General features: G+C 32.7%; 1 protein-coding gene across 14 annotated transcripts in view; it reads right to left on the minus strand.

Moving 5' to 3' along the window:
- ATP7 (copper-transporting ATPase 1) overlaps positions 1-22,936 on the minus strand; it is a 361,543-nt gene that overhangs the window by 16,008 nt on the left and 322,599 nt on the right. For 9 of the 14 annotated variants that reach the window (XR_014127059.1, XM_081728113.1, XM_081728123.1 and 6 more), the window contains 2 exons: positions 16,875-17,039; positions 6,208-6,306 (listed from right to left, as the gene is read on the minus strand). Coding sequence is in view for 12 of the 14 variants with exons in the window: in XM_081728113.1 (XP_081584239.1) it covers positions 6,208-6,306; positions 16,875-17,039 (264 nt within the window). In the remaining 2 variants the exon portion in view is untranslated. Of the gene's footprint in view, positions 1-6,207; positions 6,307-7,248; positions 8,126-14,824; positions 15,913-16,874; positions 17,040-22,936 lie in introns of those variants that run through there. The other 5 variants (XR_014127060.1, XM_081728114.1, XM_081728117.1 and 2 more) reach the window with 4 other exon arrangements.

Below are 22,936 nucleotides of genomic sequence, written 5' to 3' on the forward strand. Positions count from 1 at the left end.
TAATTTGGATGCACATATGCATTAAAATATAGGGATATTCATCTCATAAACTGTCATTATAACGTGATGAAATATGTTTTACTGTGATTATCTCAATATAACGTTCATACTACACTTAAATTTTTTCCAGAAAAAAATGAACGTATTTATGAAAATATTTTATTTCTTTCAATAGACAGGCATATTTCAGTTAAAATACGCCTGTGTTTTTATTTATAGATTTTATGGGTGACAGCAGTGGCAGAAAAACAGCAAACAGAAGCGTTTGAGAAAATATCAAATTACATTCAATTTAATCAGTATTCAACCAAATTACCCCGGTACACCACTAAGATAGCTCATGCTATTCTGAAGCTCGTCTGTGTACATATGCCCAGCTCCAAGGAGATATTTCAGTCGAAGGTCTTACTTCACATCAACTTTATTTCTGTGAATAACAACGTATTATAAAAACAATTACAAAATTAAAGTCTTTTTACTATGATAACATGTGGCAAACAATGCAGGATGAAGGGAAGTCTGAGATCAATATATTTCACAAGCTATTTTGGACCCATATATTCTCCTTTAAACCCGAAATAAAAAATAAAAATAAAAATAAATCGTATATGATCAGTCCGTTAGAATCTTGGGCTTCTAGGACTAAATATTAACAATTGCTGCGCTATAGTATTAAGTTATATGCACATAATAATAATAATATCTCCTCAAAAACTGTTATATTCTAATAGTATGATAACGATACAATACAAAAATCTATGAAATTGCGTCACTGTCGATAATTTAAAATGATGTACGGATTTAGAACCTTTTATTCATTCTTTTGACAAATGTTAGACCATCTACTATTTTCTTGCAAGTTTGGAAGTACATATTTTTTTCTAAGCTGCGTCTCGTATTGAGAACAGTAGAATAGACGCATGCCAATTATGTGGATTTAAATAGAAGCCATACCATGACATGAACGCAAGTCGTATAAGTTATCTTACTTTTGGAACAACATCGGTGTTTTTGTAGAGGGAGGGAGGGAACGGTGGCTCAGTGGTGCAGCGCGTACCTCTGGTGCGTGGGGACCCTGGCTCGATCTCCGCCCAAGTAAATTTGAGGTGAACAACATCGTGTCCGTGGGTTTTCTCGGGGTACTTCTGTCTCCTCCCACTTTCTCATTTCACCAATTCTTCCATCATCATTCACTTGCTTTGATCATTCACTTGCTTTAATCATGGTTTTCCTTAGCCTAAAGGGCATAATCGTGGGACGTTGAACTTAAAAATTGTGAAGATCTGTGTTTTTGTAACGTATCACTCGATCAACGATAGTTTATCGGTGCAACAGAACGTTATACAAAGGTAATATTAAAAAGGGAAGGGGTTTAACACTATGTTTTCTGTGCAACACAGATAGTTTGAAAGAAAAAAATACTTTTCTATTTTTAAAGAAGATACAATAATCATAACAAACATTCGCCAAATAGAATTCTAAAAAGAAGGATATAAAGAAAAACAGTTAAAGAAACATTTTTTCTTTTTTTCTTTTAATTGCAACTACCAAATATATATTCAGCAGTAAGTTTTAGGGAGTACTATTAGCCAACAGTTTATATCTTTAGCGCTTAATTTCAGACATTACAGGAATTTTGGACCGATATTTGTCAAAATTTTTCCCAAAGCTACCTATTGCTACCTCTAAGAAATACTTCACCATCACCTAAGCACCTACAGTAATAAGCAAGGAACTTGATGATAAGCGAAGGTAATGTTTCCAATAATGTACATTCTATAATATATATAATTTTTTAAAGGTTTGTGATCATAACTGAAGATATGATAATTCAATACATAGTCAATTAACAAAGGCTTAATGCACCTAATGATATTTTCTTCTCTTTTCTTTTTTTCAAAGGGTTGGGTAAATTTTGAATTCTCAGCTGTCCACGGAGAGAATATACAGATTAAAAGAGCTGGACAACTTCTACATGAAATATTGTTCCAGTTTGTAAAAATGTTTTCATCGATTTTTAAAAGCTTTGTACTCCATTAGAACCCATTAGCTTGTCGAAGTGAAAACCAGAGTGACTGGAATGTATGGAAATAATGCAACACATGCTAGGAACTGATTGCCACACTGCCCTACTCGTTCGTCACCATTCGCAACACTTTCTCAAACTTACTACGTCTCTCTAAATGCTCTTTGAAAATGCAATGATCCTGAGAATTCGTCGGTGGTTATCCTCACCTGAAGAGGATTCAGATCTCGGATTTTTATAGCAAAGACCTCAGATTTCAAAATTTCTTATATCGAACGTTCATAAGGTTAGATTTGAATAACCGTTGTGCCCATTTTATAGTGTGTTCTGTGTATTTGACATTGTGGTCTCGTTGTGTGCATGTGTGTTTCTTTCTCCAATACACGAAATAACGTTTATGCTTAATGATGTTTGATTTCTTACAATCAAATACAATATGAATCTATATACAGTTGAGTTCTGTATCCAGAAGCAGATTATAACTAGAAATTATGCAGAAGTGTGCAAGAGTAAACAGTAAGACTTTATATCTAATACGTATTGGTATTTTCTTAAATTGATTATTTATACTGTACTCTTCCCATTCGTATGACAAAAATAAATGTTTTCTGTGTTTGAGTCGTCTAGTTCCAAGCCGCCTTTTGTCTATTCACAGCAAATCCCGGAAACTGTAGGATCGATATATTTCCAGTTCTACAAAAACAAACAGACCCTACAGTTTTTTTTTTTTTTAAATTTTTTCTCAGTTTCCGAGATTTGTTGTAAATGCCGGTTTGGAACAACGACTCATATGACAAAGCACTCACTGCACAGTGGTGGTTTCCAATCTATAGTGATGAATTTAACACGCAATGATAGCAACAGTAAATCCTTCTTAAAATTTGCAATAATTCGCCAGTAATTCGTATTGTCTTTACAATAGAAACTTGTAGAAGGGATCTCACCCCTGTTATTAGTAGGGGGAGGCGAGTCTTTAGTTACGCCACTGGAGCAGCACACATATTAACAATAACATTATTCTAAATATTAGCTGTTTATTAGAGGGTTATGCTTGCTCGAAGAAATTTGAGTATCTTGAAATTTACTGAATTGGTACAGTTTGTGTTATTGAACTATTACATTTTTCTCTTCATTCATACATTTGTTATAGAATATAATCAGTTTGGAATGTTTAAGCAGTATATGAATGGGTAAAGAGGAAAATTTTTACTGTATGCTTTTCTCGAATATTGTTCGACTAATGACAGGAACTTAAGTTTTGATGTATTTGGCTCCTTGTAGGTATACCATCGGTATCTTCGGATGCTTTATGTAAATACAGTAGTACATTATAAACTGAACAGTAGTGAAGTAGAATTTGTACGGATGCTTGCTATGAAGAACAAATCCATATGCACTATAACCGAAGGTACTGACTGATCGTTTACAAAGCAGCTTCCTGCATTATATGCTTAATCTTATTAAGCGAAAAAGAATGTGAAAGAATTGAACTGATATAGCTCAGGATTAGGCATCTAAAAGAAACTAGAAATGTATATCGTGCTTTAGTACATAAACTTCTATTTCTTTTGGCGACGCACCTATTCATCGCCGGTAATTTTTACTTTGATAGTAGATTGTTGTATTGAGACTTGAGATAGGATTATGCAAATATATATTTGTGTACAGTATGTATACAAATAAATATACAATGTTTTCCATTAAATTATATTTTACGTTGGTCAACAAGTAAACTAATTTCATTGATATTACGAGTGCTCCTTGCTGGTCTCGTGGTTAGCGTGTTTGCCTTTGGTGCATGTGGTCCCAGATCAGATTCCCGGTAGAAAACCACAAAAATATTTAATTTCACAACCATTCACTCGTATTAATCGTCCATCTCCTTTAGCCTAAAGGGCATAATCGTGGGACGTTAAACTAAAAAAATATTATTATGAATAGAAAATTAGAAGAAATAAAAAAAATACGACGAACTAATAAGGAACATAAACAAATTAAAGCTCTTTAGATATGTATCAACTTTTGTGGATGATTATATAGTTTGGAACTGACAATGAAAAGAATGTTAGCTCGAGCTGTCAATTGTATTGGTTTCGAATGTTCTTTGATGTTGGAATCATTCACCAACTTGTAACTTTCATGGGATAGTTACTATCCGAACTTTTCTTCTTGAATTCACAATCAAATCAAAGACAAAAATAGAATGCTTACTTTTTTAAAAAAACTTTATATCTGCATTTTTCTACGCTCAGAACTATACAAAAGATGAATCAAGAACACTTCTTGAAATTTAAAGTAAAGTGTATAAAGCTAGAAAGTTTAAGAGGCACTTATGTATTATTAAAAAAAAAAAAGCAATATTGTGATACTTGACTCAGATCACAGTTTGCTAAGTTCTATTCCCAAAATTCTTTTCACCTTTCGTAGCTGAGTAAACAGTTTGAACGTCTGCAGTTCTTTCAAATGCTTTGTAATGTCATCTATCACCATATGAAAAGTGCAAACTTATGCCCATTTTGAAGTCATTATTAGAAGTATTTGTATAAAAGCGCCCCAGCCACAAGAACAAGCACAATGTTTTTAGAAGAAAAGTTAGTATGCAATGATTTAAGATCAACACTACATTTATATAACAAAACGAGTGCGATTTGTTACAATATTATTAACATTAGAGTAGTCTATAAAATGCCTAATCAAATTGTTCTCCTTTGACAAGATCTATACTCTCTCATCCATAGGTGCAATTTTGAGAAACACTGCCATATCTTCTGTCTTTTTAACCTTTTCTAAAAGCCTAATTATTACAATATTCTATATTTGGTTGTGAGTAGGCTTTTAAAGACGGGTAAGGGTATACTGCATTAAAGGCATTGTAAATATTCTCCTGAACATATGTAAAAATATATATAAAAGAAAACAACTTTCAACGTCTTGCAATATTCAATGGTATGTAAATATATACTTCTTACGAACTATATTTATTTTAGGATTTATCTTGAAGAAAGAAGAAATAACTTTGGACTTACTAATAAAATTCAATATAAGGTTACTTCATGTTAGTAAACTAAGAATTCTCTTACATAATTTTTGATTTTACACCTATAAGACAGTATCTACAGGGTTATTCAAAAAGCTCGCCGGTTTTGTTACATCAAATTATGAACTTTATTTTTTCAAAACACACCAACAAAATTCATAAACATGTTCATCACACATTCCAATTTCAGGTATGGTGAATGACGTCGGACATATGACTTGCGCTGACATGCAATAACTCTGTTCGTGAAATTCCCTATGACTGTCTGACAAGTTGGATTTCGCCGACTACTCGTCGAATTTCCTCCTTTAATTCACGGATGGAACGGGGTTTATTGACACACAGCAATGATTTAAGAGTACCCCAAAGAAAAAAAAAATCACAAGGAGTTAAGTCGCATGACCTCGGGGGCCATTGCTGTTTAGGCGATCCGTTCTGATAAAAAGTTTTTACAATTAGCACACGTTGCGCTATAGTAAACAGCTCTATGGCTAGACACAGACTGAAGAACTGTGAGAAATTCAGATTAAGGCGACAATCGGAATGTTTGCGAGTAGAGCAACAATACAAAACAATGTCGGCAACCGAGAAACAAAATTTTGCCAGACGAACCAAACCCGGCGCGCATTTTGAATAGCCCTTTATAAGTGTTCCCTAGCTAAATTATCATAAATTTATTACTGCGGGCTTAATAATATTTAAATTAGTAATGTATTTTTATATAATTATCTACGATAAGCACTCATCCCTTGTTTTAACGGATTAAAAGGGACAGTAACGGTCCTTTGTTGCCGATTGTCCGATAATAAGCCTGCAATGGAAAGAAAGTCGAAAGATATGGTACTGTACTTTCAATCAAGTACACTAACCAATCTGACAGAGTACTGTGAATATACACTATAATACAGTAAATTCAACATTTTTAGTTTAAAATCTGGACTTGCAAACTGAATCAACTGCTCTAGATTTTGTTCGTTGCTTCTGTACAATCGAGGGATGAGTGTACTTATACATCGGTATTATTTTATTACGCAAGTAACAGAACATGAAAGTTACTTTCTTTCCTGAGTATTTTATCCGAAAAACCTTTAAAAAAACATGGGACAAACAAACACACAAAGATATAATAGTATACATTACTTGCCTTACAGCACCGTTCTCTGCGTTATATTTCTTGTTTCGCATTCTGCGAGCTTCGAGGATACATTTCCTCCTGATCTTGTACATCACTTGCACAGGAAGTCTGCGACGGAAATATAAAGGAGTGGTTGCAACACATTTGGGAATCGACGGTTAAACTTGAGTTTAGGACTCAATCAGGTTGAATTTTACCAGGAATTTTAAGGTTGTTGATTTTTAAGGGATCTGTAACACAGGGTCACAAAAGTCATTACAATATAGGACTTAGGATACGGTTTTAATACTGGGTTAAAGTTAGGTAACAGTACAGAGGCTGAGATTTTGCACAAGGAATCACATCTATCTGGACGGGAATTTAAACGTATGGCTATTCCTCAACACGAATCTCAAGCGTTTATAAATATTCTGCACGATGTGGACATTTCTATTCTTTCGAGTTATTTATAAGAGAATGGACTGAAATCTTACTTGCGGCATTCACTCACATAGAATAGTGTTTATACAATTTGCTACGCAAAATATAATAGAACAATATCAGCAAGCAAGCAATAGTACAGAAGGAGCGATAGCATAATTTGCAGTTCTGCTAACCAAGCTATATACAGAATTTGAGCATAGTTTATTCAGAGAAACTGAATTGCTTGAATGTAATAAAGCAGAAATAAAATTTACGATTTTTAAATGACAATTTAAATGACAGAATTACAACGATGAATCATACCTTACCGTTATGCACTTTTTATTAAATATATATATATATATATATATATATATATATATATATATATATATATATATATATATATATATGTCTCTCACAGAGGAAAGCAATCTATATACATAAACAGAATTGTGAAAATTATTCTTTTTATAGAAATATAAGGAAATTACGTTCTTACTCTATCACCGTTATTAACTATGGATAATCAGTTATGGACCTTATGGATCTTAACTGTCTAGGCTTGAAATATAGCACTATGGCCTCTACTGTAAATTCTTCTGCCTTTGTCAAGTGAACTGAGAATGTTTGGAGAGATATTCTGTGTATTCCTACACACAAGTTTTAATTTACTATTCATTAAGAAAATCACAGCAGACTCATTAAATGTTCTTTCCTCAACTAGTAATTGAACAAACTACTATGCACTATATGCCTATAGCTCCTTTTTGATTATCACCTTAGTATTTGCATATTTTTTTTTTTTTTTAAAGAACTTTTATCAGCTATATATGACATGGATCTCGAATTTAACGTGCGAGATCTTAACCTTATAGCACACACGCCAACTGGGAAATGAACGCAATACCCCCCACAGTAACTTTATTTAACATTATTTTAAATGTTTCTAAGTGACGTCAGTGATTTATTTAGGTAAAACTCGAACGAAAGAATGTGTAACTTAATTTGTATGTGTGGGCGTATTATCAACATGCTACGGTATAACTGCAGAAAGTAAATATTCTTATATCATTTAGTTATCCACGTATACTACCATGCTAATATACTGGTAGTAATATGTATTTCAATAATTAATTCTTGTGAAAAATTATGTGTAAAAAAAAGTTCATAAGTTGTGATTTGGATTATTCCGAATTATGCCGAAACCTTTGGTACGAAATAAAACAAATTTAGCTATAAGTTAAAAAAGAACTTCTGTCCTACATATTTGATCTATTATCTCGAAACAGCTATATTTATATCTTAAGAATATATATATATATTTTTTTAAGTTTACATACGCGATATTTTTAAGGATTAAATTAGGAAAGAAGAAACAAATAACGAACGTGCACACAACGAAGGTTAAGTGGTCTAAGGACTAGAGAATGTAATAAAACAATGGAAAATAGAATATAACAAAGCACAAAAAATGCAACACAATGCATGGTCCAAGAAGCAGCGCCTGGAAAGTCTCCATCACCTGGAAAAATTCATTTGTTTGCTTCCTTCTAATGAACTTACTTTTTAAAAAAGAATCAAGAAAGGAAAATAAAAATAATATCCACTTTAATGCGAAAAGTGAGAATAAAAAATGAGTAAGTTAACTTTGAAAGAGTGAACACTGAGATTTTGTGTACTGCATTATATTTTAGCTTACGAGTGTGCGTAACTCTGCACATATATTTAGTGTTGCTAATAAAATACACAGTAACTTAAGTATTTTTATTACGATTTAATATAAAAAATGAAAGTTGGTTCTAGTGTGAAATTAATTTCCTGTAAAACCTTACCAGAATTCATATACAAAATCATATCCTCCCCCCTCCCCCGTCCACGACTTTTCAGTGTTTTTACAATTCCTCTACAAGAAATCATCCATCTCAGATGTTTCAGAGTTTATTACGTCGTATTGAAAATTTTGTTTACCAATTCTATAGTTTCTAATCTTTTCTTTCCCTTTTACGCACTAGACTTTAGTAAAAGACTGAAGTTAGACTACTCTTCAGCTTACCGATTTAATCTTTTTAATTAATGTACAGCCTATTGTTTAATATTAACCCTCATTGACTCAATTCATGTTATCTTAATCGAAATACTGGTGATATATCATTCTTGCTGAACATATACCTATTAGAATTGTCTTTGCTATATGATGAACTCCTGAACTTTTTATTACTTTTCAGTTCATCACAAACAAATTTTCTACATACAGTATATTAAACTTTGGATAAGATTTCTCTACACTCATTTCTTTGTAAGCTGAATAACCACATTTTACAGAGGTTCTGTCCATGACAATTTCATAACAATTCGATACAATCTCGTAGCAATTCGATAACTTTCCACGGAGTACTTTATTCCATACATTGATGTATATACACATCGTCATATATGCGTTTTTAGTTAAACAAGATTATGTATGATTTGATAGTGTTAAGATGATTTATTGCAAAACAATAAACCTACGGGAAGTATAACCTCTTCCTAAGCGATAACATGATTAAAACAAAAATGTGGTCCATTATACTATAACCACAAAAAACACATTGTGCAGGAAGAACGCATACTCACACGGAAGTGTGTTATAGTGGCATGTTTGTCGGAAGTTAATTAGTGCTTCCTTTCGGAAGAAGGGTTTTAAATAATAAATAAACACATAAATAAATAATAAAAACCCTAATGAGTTGAAACCGCAACGCAGCAGATAACAGTTATACTCTCTAAACCACTGCTTACTGTTTCAACACATACAAGAAAAACTACATAAACATTTTAATGATTTCCTGGAAGCGTACGAACCCTGCTCACTAACAATAGATGACAATCTTCCATTTCTCAAGTTATAATAATTTTAAAAGTTGTTACTTTAATTTAATAATTGTTTCTAATTTATAAAATGCATAATTAGTCGATAGTACTAATAAAGTATTCTATGATACATGTCCACAATACCAGATCAAGTGCAATATTAATTGTAATTCTTTGCTCCTTCCTAAAAGCACACTTCGTAAGACAAATACTGTGAAGGGATTTAATAAGAAAGCTCATAATATGTAGTAACATATTTAGTGTACAACTTTTTACATTATTTTGAAGTGATGAAGCCCCGAACAAAAATTCATTATCTTCACAATCCTCTTGCAATCAATAAAGAAATTATAATCATTTTTTAATTACCTGAAGTCATTAATGAAATCATTAAATTTTACAGCATCTCTGTAGGAGCAAAAATATCATGTCACCAAAATCGTACGTCAACCCTTTTCGAATTTGGGCTGACTCATTTTTGTATATCTATATTAACATGGTAGGCTAGGCATTAGGCTAGCCTTCCCTACTTATAAATCGGTTTCCATTCTTGCAATTTAATATTCCGAATTAAGACTCAAATTTTTCGTTGTATCTTATAAATATATGGTGGACAGACTCAAAGAATTTTTAGTTGAAATACTTTGGACAAGTGTCCAAATGGTCCAATACAGTATTTCACCAGTAAGAAGTTATAGCAAGAAATGATTGACTACACACTGTTTTAAATATGTTTGTGATACAATAAACGAACTTGGAAGACAACGTAATTATATTAACTTCATTAACAGCAATTGCATAAATTATTTATATGCAAAGAATGGAGATAAAATCAGTTGTAAATATAGCAGCAGCAGTAATTAAAACACGAGGTAAAGAATCCAACGTGAAACAATCTCTTCTCAATTGTCGTCGGCTACACTATATGTCGAGCTGAAATGTACCTTTCATTTAATGTGCAAATAAATAAGTAAATAAAAAGAGTATTGTTCCCTTGTATATGGTACATATAAAATACTAATGACACGAAAGCAGCAATCTATGGTTCTTAAGTTATTTTTGCATTGACAATTTGACTCGCATTCTGCCTGAAGGTACGTTTCTGAATAGGAGACTACTAAGCCAGTAAACCAGGAGGAGGTGCCAATTCCTGTCTCCTGTAGTTTATAGAAATATCTGAAAGCTACAGGCCCCTGACATTCCCCTAATGGATAAAGATCTCTTTCTTACATCTAACAACCATTTCAGTCTTTACTGATTGTAAACTGATCTACAGTTTACAGCTTACATTTGAAAGTCTGTGTATCTATGAGCCCACTCTCTGTAAACACAAGGAGGCCTGAAACAGGACCAATTACAGAGTAAAATGAGACTACGGATTGTAACATATTCTATTCTGAGACCTGACTTAATGTGCTGCAGGAAAGATGTACTAAGAATTACGATAAGATGTGCAAGAATTGAGTCATCAGGACTTCATTACACAGACAGAATAATTGTGTAGGTCAACTAGTATTCTTCCAATAGTATGCGATTATAGCATTTAGATCGTTCTTATCTCGCTCGTGAAGGATATAAAGGAAACACCTTTCAGTTGCGTAATGGCTTGATTGAATATCTCCATGTATTACCAACCTGAAAGCATCTACTCTGACAGTGTTAGGCCTAATTAGTGGTAGCCATTGTATGATATAGGAGTAAAAAAAAGTTGATTTTTCAGTGGTTCAAAAAGATTTAGATTTGATCAACTAGAAAATTCATTCATGCCAAATGCGAGTTAAGGAATTAATTGTAAAGGAAAAAAAAACCGGTGAATTTCAACTACGATTTTGACACAACTGACACTTTTGTTTCCCCAGCAGATGCTGTAGCTAATGACGAAAGTTTCATGCCAGCACGAGAGTTCAAAATAGTCCTAGTCTTTTTCCTCCAGTAATTGATACTCTACAGAAGCATAATAACTGGAAATCTATTCTCGACTTTTCAACATTAAGTGGTTAAAAATCGCTGTAAGACTTAAAGAAACAAATGTAACCATACCAGGAAGCATTTACCCTGCTTCATGGATTGCATTAAATAAGAAATCTGGTAAAACATTAATAGTGTTACTGGAGAAAGAAATGTTATTTTAAAAATCATACAGGTGTCAACAGAAACTATACAACTAGTGCTAGAAATTAAAAAAATAACTTATTGAAATAATCTATATCATAAAATAGACGTCACTGAATAGCAAATTCAGAAAGTTTTAGTACTTATGTGCGAACTAAATTTTATATATTTTCAAAAGACAAATTTTCAGCTTATATTACTGAATAATCTTAAAGCTTAGATCACTGGAAAACATAATATCCAATATTTATTTTATTAAGCATTTACGAAATTTTAAAAAGAACTAATTTCAATACATATAATCAATTTCTTGAGTAACCATATACTAGAAAAAAAGTTCGAAAACGTTGTGTAGATAACCAACTCGACTAATTTAAATTTAAAAATGACTGGTTAGTAATGCAAACTTGATTAATTTACCACTTTATTTTACCAGCATTCCTGAAAATATATTATGATGCAACTTTTATTTATATATATAAAAAAGACATGCAAAATGAAACGTCTACTAAAGTACGCATAACAAGGCAATATAACTCGAGATACCTACAAAATATATATACAGTATTAATACAATTGCTCGTGCTAAATTTTCATGCAAGGAAACAAGTCTAATAGTAATATACAGAGAATCATAATGTCTTGACATCAAGAAGTGAAAGTCATGCAATGGAAAGAAATTAGCCCTAGTGATTTATGACATCTTAAGTAGAAATAAATTTTTCAGTCCTAGCAGTATACCGACGATTTTGTTTTACAATTCTGCGCAAATATCCGTTGCCATAATTAGGATACTTATCTTCCTTATTTAGAAACAACAGAAGAAGAAGACTGGAAACGTAACCTTCTCTTAAGATTCATTTTGCTTACTCTCTATGCAATACTGAGATCATGAAGGAAAGGACAGACATTCATCCCCTGTAGGTGAAGATGCATAGGACCACCTCGCAGCAGCCCTTCCCAATCATGCTATGACCTCGTCTCTAAGAGAGTTCAATTATTATGACGACGCCATAGGATTCCGGTCCTCCTTTGAAAACCGAAAAATGTATTCAACTTCACTTTAAGATGGTTTGAAAAGCTATTACACTGTTTCTTTTCCTTGTAGATATCCAAGCTTCACTAATGGGTCTAGTTTGATTAGCAGATGTAGAGAGGTATTTTGGTGACCGATAATATATATTATATTAACATACATATATAAGGAATCATATATATTTGCAACATTACTTTCTTACCAATGACCTGACTATATTACATTGTACGCTGTACAAACTTCCAAATTTATAACTTATTCTACCCACTTCGATCCTGATCATTAACATCTGCGGTCGAAGAAATCAGAACTACAACAGTCTCCTCCTGAATATGTTAATGTTAAAAGAATGGAATTTGACAGTTGAGAAAACTTTTCTAATACTATTTTTAGTAACAGAACAAGCTTCAAAATTGAAACATATTTGCAGCATGTTGAAATTAAAAATTTTGGAAGCAGAATCCACGTAATGTAAGAAGGTAAATTTGTACACTGTACGATTACGTATAGAAATATGATTGTTTGAAAGAAATATATTACTGATTTATCATGGAAGAACAAAAAATAAAAATAGAGCATTTAAGAAGCATCTGCCCTTTACTTCCTATTCTTAAAAGTAGTAAGTATTTTGACTGGAACAAGTGTATGTGTTAATGTATCATATTTATTTAGTCGTTGCTGCATCTTTGAGTTGTATAGTATTCCGATGAATCCATTCTTGGAAGGTATCCATTTCTGAGTCGAGTCACGCACTGATTTTCCATTCAATTGTAAACAGCACAATACGACGTTAACCTCCGTAGAATCAACAAAACATTCACTAAACTTTATACGAAGTATAAAAATAAATTAAGTAAACATGTCACCATAGAAAATTTATCAAATAAAGCATTTTGATTGCATTTTTATTGTTCACTATATTTTATGCAACAGAAGATGCGTTTCAGTGTGATATATCGTGATTTTATTCAGCTTAACGCGTATCTAGACAAAATTGAAGTCAATTCATCGCCAGGCCTTCAACAGAAAAAGTATCTGACACATATGTACGATGAACATTTATCCTCCCAACATTCACTTGTTGTGTCAGGGTTATTTGGAGACATATTTAGATCATGAAGTCACAATGAATCTTCCGACAGATTTTCATGGCATCGACACTGCAAAACATTATAGAACGAAAACTATGACAAACTTTTTTCCCACGTATGGTGCTAATAATTGTTATAGTTTGTAAGTGTAATGTATGTGTGAAGAAATGAATCATTATCAATGTAAGGGTTTTGAGTTTTCTGGCCTTGTCTGATGGAGTACTGATTAAAGTGAGAGAAATCGTGGTTTTGGTCTCTGAATTAAACAAATGTTAAGTCTGCTGTGTCAAGAAAACTTTCATCCTTGATACGTTGAACTGTTGGTGTTTTAGTCAACAGAAAATCTATACACTAAATTTGGAGAAGTAATGTTCCTAGACGGTACAATTCATGTTTGTACTTCGTGTATGTTGAAAAAACCATGGTCACGATTGCAGTCAAAATTATTTTAATGGTTAGAAACAGCCTTTATATGTAAGTGTAGCAGAGAGAATAAATGTAGAAATATTTCTTTACTATCTTTTGATAATCTATATACAAATATGGCGATATCCAAAGGTACATTGTTTTTCCTCTGAGAAGTTATTCAGAGTACATAACTATCAATTTAGTGACATCTATTCAGTTTTGCAGAATTTGTTTTTTAGTTTATCTATAATTAGCGAAAAATAATTAGTACATTCAAAACAATACAACGTAGCACTATACAGATATGTGAATGAAAGTGTAGAAGATATACAATATAATGAATTTGATCGTAATCGCATTTATTATTAGATCTTAGATTAATTTTACGATTATATGAATGAAGAATGCAATTTATATTAATTATATATTTACGTGAGATTTCAATTTACTTTTACATCAACGATTTTAATTACCTTAATCATTTGATTTAAATCAACTTTATGTTTCTTTGTCACAGAAAGAAAGGGATGTTTATTCATAAATTATTTATTATGGTTAACTGTACAAAAATGCGTAGTATTTTTCTTTTTCTTTTTCTTTTTTTTTTTTAAATGTGAAACTAATATAAAAATTTATTGTACAAATTTAAACTCGTAACGTTAACAACACTAAGTGTATATTTTCTTAAAGTATATATTTTCTTAAAGTATAAATAAAATTTATGTATATTTAATGTTTCTGATGATACAAAATTCAACTATACAAATATTTTCAGATCACAATTTCCTACGCGAGCATTTAACCACTTCAACAGAAAAGCATCCTCAGTATTGGGCATCGTCAACATCGGCTTTAGTATACAAGGCATAAAATGAATGAAATTCTTCGGACTTGGCATTTGCCACAGAGATGTGTATTATTATGAAACAATACGAAACCACTGTACAAGTATGATTTAAACCTCACAGATCGTCGGCAGTGATGTTCGATATACAATTCTTTCTATTAAAAATATCAGGAACTAATTTTGCTCTTAGTATTCTTGTTAATCAAGTCATTACAACACAAACTGCACTGTCATATTAGTATATGCGTATTTTCTACAACACTCAATTGGCAGACGGAATACCAAAATGAGACTTACAGACAATTTACTTCCTATTTCGTTGTGTTTTTGCTCAACGTTTCTCCAAATGCTATCAAGAAGAAATAATCATTAGAAACCAAAACTGAATATTTAGGAGTGAACAAATTTACGAAGTATTCGATTTAATATTATATATTTCTCAGTCTACAGAAACGAACCTTAGTTCAAATACAAAAGGTGATCATGATGACTGTCTTAAAATGATCCACATTTAAGGCAAGTCAATTTCATCATACTGTAATTATATCACACTTCTAAAATAATTCTTACAAACATCAGTCTCTCATTGTCATGAAGTCATAAATATTGTATTCTTTTAATACAAAAGCTATACAAATCTTATTGAGTATCGTATAGGCATAATATCTAGCGAGTTTTCAACTTTTCGATAATAAATAATAAAAAATATACTTTTATATTACAGTCAATGTAAACTTGTAAAAATATGCTTTACAAATGTGTTAACTATTCCTTAATATACACGAAAAGCATAGCTTTCAACTTACATTCCATATGAGTATTATACTCAATTTTGTTCACAAAGTTTTTGAATAACATGTCTTCAGGTTTAATTAATTAGAGACCATTTCTCACTATTATACATTTACACAATTTGAGCATTTTGTTTTACTTCCTTCTTCTGTTCTTGCCTCTTACCGACTCTGCTACCAAACAGAAGGATTTCATTAGAACAATCTCTTAGAAAAATAAACTATTAATAGTAATACTAAAGAAGATGAAAGAAAAAGGCTTACTGAAAAGGATTACTCTAACATTGAGATTTGATAGAAAATATTAAGAACACACCATTTCATGCTTAAATAAAGTGATACCTTCCCATGTATTTTCTAGGTGCATGCACTTTAACCGTTTGCTTCAGAAACAAGTTGAAAATCCATCACCAATAGCTAAATGCTTCAAAAAAACAAAAATAATAAACTTACACTCTTAAATGCTCCATTACGAGTTGCATTTACTGTGAAATACTAATACAATAGACAAAAAATATAAAAAGAAGGGCAATGAATTGTTCATAGCTCTGAAAAAGTGAAGTTTGATTGGTAATACCCCTATAAAAAAAAACATTATCATCCCTCTTCAAGCTTATCATACAATAAAGTTTCTTCTTATACGTTGTAGGCAAACATGGACTACTCAAAATACATGCTAAAATCATCCTTTTATGTTGCAAACCAACATTAAAGTATTAACATCTAATAGTAATATTTTCTTTTAAAAATTACACACGTGTGTCTTGTTTTATCAGTTGATAAATTAATACTTCTTTATCAAAGAAGAAAACTGATCTTCGCTGGAGAAGTTAAAATTAGAAATTATCATCCAGTGTTGCTGTTGCCAGTCATGACCACATGCATATTCACTACGCCATAATCTCATCAATCATATCCCAAAACAAAATGGTCTTCATGTCTTGCAATACACCAGTTTCTGCAACTTAAGTTCCCCTATATTCAAATATTTCAAAGTAGCGACATTTCAAATTTATGAATCACTTTTCTTTCATTTTTAGTGGTTTTTTTAGTGGCTCCTGAAAAAAAAATTAGTTTCTCCTAAAATAAATAAAATGTTCCATCATACAAAAAAATATATTTAAGATGTATCTTACCTGCTCAAAGTACTACTGGTGGATCTACTTAGTTTCGGCCTATCAATATCATCTAACCCATGATGAATGGAGAGTGTGTCTAGTTCTCCAAAGGCAGCTTTCTTAGCTTCCATTGCAGCTATATATTCAGGCGTTTGTAATGATGCAAATGTCGGTTTCTTGTATCTAAAAAGAAAGAAAAAAATATATACAATATGCCGTGGATAAAAAATGAATAGCACTATCTAATATTTTTAAATGAGAAGTCTATAATCCAAATTTAGTGTTCCTAACCTTCAGAGGTTCCGACGTAAGGGCAATCTACTTCTTTTCCCTTTTCACTCTTTTTCTTCCTTTCTAGGCCAAGTATCAACGAACGCTAAAGCACGTGTTTAATTATTTTAAATGTGACATCTGAACATCAAATTTCATGTTTCTAAACTTCAGAGATTCCGAGATATGGACATTTTAATATAATAATAGCCACCTCTATTGCCCCAACCCTTCACATCGAACTTAAAAAAAGACTCCTTAGTGTTACCTTGTGTTATAAATCCTATATACTGTCCAAATATTAAGTTTCAAGCTTAAGTGGTTTGGTCTGAGCGTTGACCAGTCAATCACTCAGGATTTATTTTATATATAGGGAGATATAGAGACTAAGGTCCACTGTTTTCCTTCAGAACAGGTTAATTTACATAAATATTACAAAGAAAACTACTACATGACTTGCTACCCTCTCAGAAATATAAAGCGACTGGTCTGCATTGCACATACTACAAACTTCCAGTCTCCCAAAATCCTAAAAGCACCTTTCCGGAAATTTTGCAGTGATACGTTGCCCCATGGATACATATCCCAAATTTTTCGGGAATGACTTTGACCTTCCAAAGATTTGAGCGGATAGATATATTATGGTCTTACAATATGATCTTTGACCTTCATAATACTTGTGCTTTGAGCACAGAAATGTGTGTGTTTCGGACCCCAGGATACATGTCCTACAAACTATCAAAAAATTAGGGAAGGATACATCTCTTGGCCCTGGGTATATGTTGTACTTGTTTTGCACAGTCTTTACAGAATACATTTTTTTTTTCATGAAGTGATAAAGTGTCTTCACCAACAACCTACTGATTGGAAGGGAAAAAAATTGGAAGATTTCTCTTTTGGTATTGCAATTTTACATAAGATGTACACACAAAAACAATAATTTTGTTAACTGGCTTCACCGATTGACTGAAAAGTTTTGCTGAGCAAATGAGCATGTCCACAAACAAACAGGTAACGAACAGCGCCGCCGATTTCTGTATAATGTTGAAGAGAGAGATGTTCAGATATTGTGTTTCGTTGCCAGATATAGTCTAACAAGATTCAACGAGAATTTTAATACAAATACAAGGACTGACGCAAATTTCGGGCAGTCTAGGCCTCCTCAAGATCCACGTGCGTGATAAGAAATCTTGATTGAACTCAATATACATCCTTTCTCCACTTCACATAACCATGGAGACTCAACGAAGATATTTAAGTTAACAAAGAATTAATTTAAACCTCTAACTCACGTCACCAATTACCGAACTCAATACTGTTCTTTGCTGGAACTAATTTAACAAGTGAGTCAGGGGGCGGATCCAGGACGGACTTCTGGGAGGGGGCAGTGGGTTGTAATACTGCTACTTATAGCTACTTTTAAGAGCTCCAAACTCTGGGATGGATTTTATTTATGTATAAAATAAGAAAGTTTCCTTTTCTGGGGGGGGGGGGGGGCGATTGCCCCCACCTTGATCCGCCGCTGAAGTGAGTTTCGTTTCACAGGTGAAACTACCGTAGATTTCGAACTATGGGAATTCAATGCTCAAATTTGAAGTAGTACATCTATAAGTACTGGTTGCAATAGATTAATAAGATCAAAAGACAGAACCTATTTCTCGGGTCCTGAATTACATCAAAATGCCATTCGGTCTAATCGCTATCCCTTAATTTCCTGTTCTAATGTGATAAATGTTAAAATCGAAAAACACTAATTTGAATCATTTCCGCTTTGAATTTAGGATTAACAGAGGAGACTGAACTTATCCTTGGGAAACTGAATCGACTGAAAAAAAATCGATTTCTCACAATTTTTGCTCTATGGAATTCAGATTTGAAACCGAAAGTATTAGTAAGTTTCAACCACTTCCAATTACGGTAGAATGATTAGGGTTCTGATGACACATACTTTCGGGACACTGTGTCGGTTGCAAAACACAGTTTGTCACTACCGACTACTGTTTCTGTTCTATGGTGATATATAGTTGAAACCGGAAATGGTTAATTTAAACTACTTCCGATTTGCATAGAAAGTTTACAGAGAAGATGGAACATATTTTTTGAAAGCTGAAGTGATTGAAAAAAAGACGCACCTCTATATCTCTTACCGTTCTTGTTCTATGGAAATCGTACTGAAACCGGAAATAGTACTAATTTTAGTCACTTCCGGTTTTGATAGAGTGCAGCGAGTTGTGATGTATTCTCTTGAGAACCTGAATCGATCGCAGAAAACCGCTTTTCGCTATCTATAACCATTTTTGTTCTATAATGATAAATGACGAAAACGGAAATGGTTATTTTGAACCACTTCCAATTTGAATATAGGGTTAACGGAGATGGAACCTATTATTGGAACGCTGGATCGATTGCGAAAAGCCCCATCTCGATATCTCGTATTCATTTTTGTTCTATGAAATCAGTATTTAAATCGGAAGTAATAGTAAATTATAACCATTTTCGGTTTTCGTAGTTCTGTAGATAGCCATGATATATTATCTTGAGACACTGAATCGTTTGCAGAAAAATAATTCGCGCTATCTGTTATCGTTATATATTGGTAAATGCTGAAACCGGAAATGGCTAATTTGAATCACTTCTGGTTTGAATAATGGGTTAAGGAAAAAGATGGAACTAATTTCTCAGACGCTGATTAGAATGTTATAAACCGCATCTCGATCTCTTATCGTTTTTGCTGTATGGAAATCAGTATTGAAACCGAACTAATAGTAAATTTGACCAATTCCGGTTTTGGTAGTGTTGTAGCTAGTCCATTTTCAATTGTTGGGCCAGTTTTTGGTTATTCCATTTCCAGTATTTATTATTATTATTTGGAAGTATTACCTTACTGAAACATGACCTTGACAATGTGTGTGAAGCTAGAATCACAGGTTATGATAAATGTACCAATAAACTATTCGAAAGAAAACAAATAGTAGCCTTTGGTGGGAGCGTTCCAGGGTTCAATTCCAGGTGCCGACACTTGGTTAAAAAAGTGTAAAAGTTTTTTTTTCAGGCTAGCTATTCTGAGTGTTTTTCTGGGTTTTCCTCATTCATATTAGGCAAATGTCGATATGGTACCTAAGATAATGGTCCCAGGCTACTTCCTTTCTTTCTTATCTCTTTCTTCCTATCCAATCCTCCGAGTAGTGCGATCGCCGAAAGACGTCATCCATAGCTGCCGAAACCCAGAAATTTAATTCCCAATCCTAACAAACAGTCTATTTTACATTCCATAAAGTCTTCATCATCATTAGATATTCTGCCATTATTGGGAAGTCACTTGCTGCAACTGAGAAACTTCTATTCACCACGGCCTTCAGCTAATCTCTTTGTCTTCGCGTACGAATGTTCTGTTTTAATACTGTCCATCAATTACAGCTTCTTTCGTCCCTCCCTTTTTTCACCCCCTGCTACTACACCATCTTCGACTCAGCTAATTCTTTTTACTTTTCTCCACACCCACATTTCGAAGGCTTCCAGCCTTTTTATCGCATTTGTGGAATGTCAATATTTCTGCCCCTATATAATACAACATTCCACGCACAAAACATTTTATGCGTGTTTCTCCAAACTCTTTAACAAGCTTTAACAAACACATAACAGCCGAATCCCATTTGGGAGACCGTATTCAAATTTGGCTATCCGTGGCTACATCCCTGCCTTGGATATAAACGTTATGTTTTGAATTGGAATCCGAGTAATGGTGCAAAAATTACTGTAATAAAGTTCGACACTACACATACCATATATACATATATTACACAAAGACTGTATTAAACATGGACCTATAACGAACCATTACTGTGCAATCCGAACCACATAGATCGCATTCAGCCTTCTCTCATCAAAGACGAGAATGAACGTTAACCTTTAACTTTAATAATAATAATAATAATAATAATAATAATAATAATAATAATAATAATAATAATAATAATAATAATAATAATAATAACTTTCAGTCACAACAGTTCTTTATTTTTGGTATGGGAATACTAGCAATTCTTAACTTGTTTGAGCAAAATATCAAAACAAAGACTTGTACACAAGTTATTTCTAGATAACACATTAAAGATCATAAGCAGATACTTTTTGCTGTACATGTTTATGAATACACACATTTACAATCATTTCGGAATCAGACTCGCAGTTTCGATGCTTAAGAACTTCCTATGTACTGTATACCTATGTTTTTATCTAGAGATTTATTATTGCTATCCTGCACGAAATAAATGTACTTGTTTTTATGTAATGACGTCAACCATACGTCATTCACATGTGCGGCGAAAGAATGACCTTGGGCAGTACTGGACACGCATAAAACTACGGTGATTATCCATTTCCAGTTGTTGGGCTGGTGCAATTAAAAAAAAAGAAAATAAAGTTAACCACATTAAACACAATGATACAGTGCTTTTTCTAATGTTTATTCTCCTTCTTTCTAAACGTGAATTATGAAATACTTCCCTTTCGGGATGTCTGTTTTTCTTACAAAAGAGTGAGTACTGAATCTACAATAGGTAGTTTCTTGCATTACTGTTTATTTATTTGCGCTTTACGTCCCATGTGTAAGACCAGCTGAAACGCCATTTCTTCGCACGGGAAGACTAGGATTTGGACAATATTTGAAAGGTGCACTTAAACTCCCTTTCCCTCTTAGAATGCGTTCTTTGAAGTAAATTTATAGGAAACTTCTGTACCTGGATCTACGTGATAACTACACGGCTGGATTAACACATTTCGGGGCCCGGGGCTAGAAAAAATATGTGGCCCCTGCTGACATCTCCTAATACATTTCTGTAAAAATACAGTAGGAAAGTTAAGGGAATATGTTTCATATTTTCGGTCATATTTTATTTTATGATGATCGTTGTATCTTCATGACTGTTTTTAGATAACCATTTGAGATTTTGATCAGAGTGGAGGCCCAGGGCCCCCCTCCCTAAGCCCCCTTAATCCGGCCCTGGATAACTATTTTCAAAAATTAATTTCAAACAGTGCAATAGTTATTCTTGAGAGAGAGAGAGAAAGAGAGAGAGAGAATATTCCTTCAGGATATGCATTTTAAATCAAGAGTAACGATAAAAATCTATGTTAACCAAAGTGATAACTGTGTTCAAAAATCGCCATTTTATGAATACAAAATGGGGAGTTAAAATATTATATAATTTGTACTTTTAGAAATGGGATTTTTGAGAACACTGGAACACGTATCCAATTATGTTTTAATTAGGAGCTTATTTATTTTCCTAACTTAAGATATTCTACTTTTTGGAATAAATTTTGAATCCCTTCCTCACCTTAGCATACTCATTTTAATCAAAATAACATGATAGAAACCTGGTTTAAGGTAGGTACTATATTCAAAAAAATAATTTCAAACAATTCAGCCTTTTGCCGGTCAGTCATTTTCCGAGACTAACACATCTTGTAATTTCTAATGTAAAGCGACGAGATTCTGATACGTATGTATTCGCTGATCGCTCCTAGATAAAACTTCTACTTTCTTTAAGGGTTAATGCTAAATAGTCTTCTTCCACTTATTTCCAAATCAATGAAATATTAGGGTTTGTAATATTTTTGAAATCATAAAGCCTTACAAAACACTTCTTCTTGTAAAAATGAATTAGATTATCTGAATCATCGTAAATAACTTTAGTATTTTCTAAGCAAAAATTCAAAAATAAAATTTCAATTTCTGTAAGAGATTCTGATTTTTCATGAATAGACTTTTGCTGAACACATCGGTTCTCTGCAAAAGTATGCAATTG

The sequence above is a fragment of the Thermobia domestica genome, chromosome 10 (genome assembly GCF_964235325.1).
Source record: "Thermobia domestica chromosome 10, izTheDome1.hap1.1, whole genome shotgun sequence".
In the NCBI taxonomy this organism is placed as follows: domain Eukaryota; kingdom Metazoa; phylum Arthropoda; class Insecta; order Zygentoma; family Lepismatidae; genus Thermobia; species Thermobia domestica.